Raw genomic sequence first — 5,000 nt, 5'->3', positions numbered from 1 at the left:
GAAACGTGCTGCTTACGTGAACAGTCACATAAGTGTCTGCTGTAAATAAAATTAATTTTATTTACAAAATGTATTCTTATTATCGTGTAAAATGCATTTAAAAATACTTATTATTATGTAAAATATATATTCTTATTATTCCAAGCATATTTTATAATATATAATCTTATTTATTATTTGATTATTTAAATCTCCTGTTTAAAAGATGCGCTATATTTGTATATAATATTAATTAAAATATTAGTACAATTAAATCACCGACTATCCCCTGTAAATGGTGAAGATCACTTACATCCCCCTGAGAAACAATTACCATCCGAATAGGGCTATAGATTCACTATAAACAGGAAAGTGTTTTTGCTAGTTTTTTTTCCCCGCGTTGTTTAAATAGCAAATGCATTTGCACCCATTTGAGCACCCATGGGCCTGCTGGTCTAAAAAAGAGGTGTGTTCAGGTGCATTGTTGGCGCGTTGCTATTTTGAGGAACTGAAAATAAACTCCACCATAGACCAACTCAAACCTGGTCTAAAGTCTGGCACAATATTTTTTCTTTGTTATTTAAAGAGCGCGTTAGTAATATGCGCCTATAGGTGGGTGCACAATGTGCATACACTTTGTTTATTACACACACAGGGACGCGCAGCAGCACACAAACATTTTTTAAAATAAAAAATTACATTCCGCCATGTAAATAGCGAACCCGTCATAGCGCGAGTGCAACTGCCTTTTAAAGGGGATGGGAAATTAGACTCTGATTGGTTTATTGCACGTTACACCCAAAAAACACCCATTACTCATTAAGAGAATAGGGACAACCCCTTTAGACATTGGGCCTGGGCGTGCCAACCGTTTTCCCGTCATTAAACTAGCAAAAGTGAATTCAGACACGCCCTGAGTGCACCTGCGTCGTGCGCTTTAGACCATGCACTTATATCGTTAAAATAGGGCCCTGAATGTGTTGCGAAACATGCAAGAAGAAAAGTAATATAAGTTTACAGAATTGGTACAACAGACACTTTTTTCCAATGTGCCTGGTTTGGTAGTGAGGTAACAAGATAGCTGCCTTCAGCCGACCCAGCCAATGTCATCAAAAACCTAAAACTAGAATCAGGAGCATCAAAAGACATGCAAATGATTAGAAGATAATTAGGGACTAAGATGGAGGACACATCCTCATCTAAACATCAGAAAGCTGCGGTCTGCTTTAGTCTCAGCAGCTGAGGTGTGTGGCTTTCTCATGTGGCTCTGAAGCCTTTCATTATCTGCAAGATCATCTATAAATGCTGAAACCACTGTACAGGGCAAGACATTGCATCAAAATCAGCACATAGAGATAAAGGTAGAGTTATTTAGCCACAATGTCAGACTTCATGTTTGGAAAACCAACTGCTGAGCAGAAGAACCTCATACCAGCTGTGTAGTATGGTGATGAAAGCTTAATGGATGTGTTTTTCTGTCTTATTTTCAGCTCAGCTTGCCATACCACAGAGCACTTGAGGAAAATACACTTAATTCACTTACAAGAAATGATTCCTCCCCTATAGGAGAGAAACTCCTTATATAAAGAATCTCCCTACAAACAAATCAGTTGTGAGATGAACAAGAGAATGAGAAAAAATGGATATCAAATGGAAACTTTTGCTTTGGTCTCCTGATTCTCAGATACTTCTTCTGAGAATTCTTTTGTATTTTTTGAATCTGTATTTTTATTTGTTTGTTTGTTTATTTTCTTGTGGAAAGGAGAAAAAATCTTAGAGGATGTACAGAAGGGCTATTCATTCGTTTGTTCGTTCATTCATTCATTCATTCATTCATGCATTCATTCATTTAACAGGAATAGTTCCCCCAAAATGAAAATTTGCTGAAATTGTACTCACCGTCAGGCCATCCAAGATGTATTTGAGTTTATTTCTTCATCTTGGGTGACCTGAGAATAAGTAAATTTTAGTTTTTGTTTAAACTATTCCTTTAATTAATGATTGTTAAAATATTTAATTTTTTTTTAAATAGTTTTATTTATTTGATCAAATAAATAACAATACTAATATAATTAAGTTATTTTCATTCGAAATGCTTCTAAAATCTATAGGCCTTACCATAATTCTGTTTTAAAAATATAACTTGAATTGAAGGATGGATAATGGCCGATGGTGTCAAAGTCTCAAGCTGTATTTTATTTCATATTGCAGATGAAACTACCAGTTCTGTTGTTGGGTCGGTCAGCTGATCTGAGACCGGGCGAGTTCGTGGTCGCTATCGGCAGTCCGTTCTCCCTTCAGAACACAGTGACTACAGGCATCGTCAGCACCACCCAGAGAGGCGGCAAAGAGCTGGGCCTGCGTAACTCTGACATGGACTACATCCAGACAGATGCCATCATCAATGTGAGCCCAAACACAGTTAACCATACTCAACCATGCTCAACCATGATTAAACCTATAAAAATTAGTTTTTAAATATAAATTAAATTAAATATAAATATAAATTTTAAATATAAATTGATTCAGTGATGGTAAATAATTTTTAATAAAACCGGTTTATTTAGATGTTACCATTTTTTTATTATAATTTTTAATTGTTCTCTGCAAAAGAGCTATTTCTAACATGATTTTGACTATAAAATAATGAAGTTTGTGAAATCAGTTTTTCAGTGTATAATTTACACACACACACATTTATATATATTCATATATTCATATATTCATATATATATATATATATATATATATATATATATATATATATATATATATATATATATACACTATGTATGTATGAATGTGTGTGTATGTTTGTATATATATACTGTATATATTATGTTATCACACACACACACACACACACACACATATATATATATATATATATATATATATATATATATATATATATATTCTTCTTTTCTTTTTTTTATACACTGGAAAAATGTAAACCTAAAAATGCTAAAATGTAAATTACTGGTTTTATTTAAGTCAAAAATAAATCCAAAGGCTAAATAATGATAGAAATAACTATTTCACAGTGCACAAATATAATATACTCTGATATTTAGCATGATATTTACATTTTTGGGATAATTAAGTTTTTATAATGTTTTTGAAAAGTGTCTCTAAGGCTGCATTCATTTGATCAAAAAATACTGTAAAACAGTTAATAATGTAAATTATGATCTAAAATAAATGTTTTGTGTATATGTGTGTGCGCGCATGTGTGTACACATATATATGTATGTATATAGATAGATAGATAGATAGATAGATAGATAGATAGATAGATAGATAGATAGATAGATAGATAGATAGATAGATAGATAGATAGATAGATAGATAGATAGATAGATAGATAGATAGATAGATAGATAGATAGATATGACAGTTGCATTATCAAGAGAAAAAAAAATGAATCAGATATTTTTTCATAAACACAAACTCTTTCTGTGTTTCAGTACGGTAATTCAGGAGGGCCTCTGGTGAACCTGGTAAGATTTTTGCTTTTTGTTATGATGTCCTCCTTATACGTAAATAATGAAACCAGCTACAGTCTTATGTCTTAGTGAATTAACAGGAGTAACAGAATGCAGCCAGGGTTGATAATGTTTACAGCATGTCTTTATGAGCCTAGAAACATATGTTGGCAGACCCTGTGTTGAGTCAGCCGTGATCGTAAACACATGTGTGCATGCATAATGATCAATGGCGGAAACATCCCATCGTGACAGGAAGACATCTGTGCATGCAGATGTGTGGTATGTTTGTGTAAGTTCACATTTATACTTGTGTATTCACTCTTGTGTTGATTGCTGTAGGATGGTGAGGTGATAGGAATCAACACACTGAAGGTGACAGCAGGAATATCCTTCGCTATTCCTTCTGACAAGATCCGACAATTCCTGGCTGAGTCTCACGACAGACAGGCTAAAGGTGAGGAGCAAAATGATGGATTAAAATGTGCTAAATCCGGAACTCTTACACTGCAGATCAAAAGATTTTAACAGAAAATAAAATGTATAATGTAATCAAAAAAACATAAAATAAAAACCAAAACTTAATCTATATGATCAAAAACAGTAAGAATCACAATAATGTAATATATTATTAAAACTAGTTAATAATTGATCATATTTATAATATAATTGATAATAGGTAATAATTGAAAATGGTTTTCTATTTGAACTTATTTTAAAATATGATTAATTCCTGCAATGGCAAAGCAGAATTTTCAGCTTTTATTCAGCATGGATACATTAAAGGGATAATTCACCCCAAAATGAAAATTTTGTCATTATTTACTCACCCTAAAGTTATTCCAAACATATATGAGTTTCTTTCCTCTGTTTAACACAAAAGAAAATATTTTGAAGAATGATGGTAACCAAACAGTTGCCAGTAGCCATTGACTACCATAGTATTTTCATTTTTTTTTTCATACTATGAAAATAAATGGTTACCAGTAACTATTTGGTATCTTAATTACATGTATTTGAGTCAGATTTAGTATAGTATCAATCAATAACTATCTCATATTTGTTTTCAGGAAAAACAGCCACAAAGAAGAAGTATATCGGTGTAAGAATGATGACATTAACCCCAATGTGAGTCACAAATGCAGTGCATGCGTTTTCTTAATCGTGTAGTGTGTTTGTGATTATGGAAAAACATATCATTTCAAATTGTATTATCCATTACATATATATATATATATGTACATAGCAGAAGCTGGATACAAAGAAAACATGACATTTATGTCTATACTTTGAATCTGTCACTCACAGGCTTGCTAAGGAGCTAAAGGAAAAACAGAGTGATTTCCCAGATGTCACCTCTGGAGCGTATGTCATTGAAGTTATCCCGAAAACACCAGCTGAAGTGTAAGTAGCCCAGCACATGGAGCCACTAGTCTTCCACAGTTAACCAAGCAACACGAAAAGTGGAGTTACATGCAAGAGTGAAATCAGGTGGTTGGAGGGATTGAAAAATAACAGGGATTTGTAACATCATCT

At 32.9% G+C, this 5,000-nt stretch overlaps 1 protein-coding gene across 1 annotated transcript in view; it reads left to right on the top strand.

Moving 5' to 3' along the window:
- LOC109101284 (serine protease HTRA1B) overlaps positions 1-5,000 on the top strand; it is a 33,920-nt gene that overhangs the window by 25,909 nt on the left and 3,011 nt on the right. The window contains exons 4-8 of the mRNA XM_042767342.1: positions 2,191-2,385; positions 3,447-3,479; positions 3,807-3,921; positions 4,535-4,592; positions 4,773-4,868. Of these exons, the coding sequence (XP_042623276.1) occupies positions 2,191-2,385; positions 3,447-3,479; positions 3,807-3,921; positions 4,535-4,592; positions 4,773-4,868 (497 nt within the window). The remainder of the gene's footprint in view (positions 1-2,190; positions 2,386-3,446; positions 3,480-3,806; positions 3,922-4,534; positions 4,593-4,772; positions 4,869-5,000) is intronic.

Source organism: Cyprinus carpio, chromosome A12 (assembly GCF_018340385.1).
Source record: "Cyprinus carpio isolate SPL01 chromosome A12, ASM1834038v1, whole genome shotgun sequence".
NCBI classification, from domain to species: domain Eukaryota; kingdom Metazoa; phylum Chordata; class Actinopteri; order Cypriniformes; family Cyprinidae; genus Cyprinus; species Cyprinus carpio.
The sequence above is the reverse complement of the archived record's forward strand: the minus strand, read 5'-3'. Positions and strand labels throughout refer to the sequence as shown.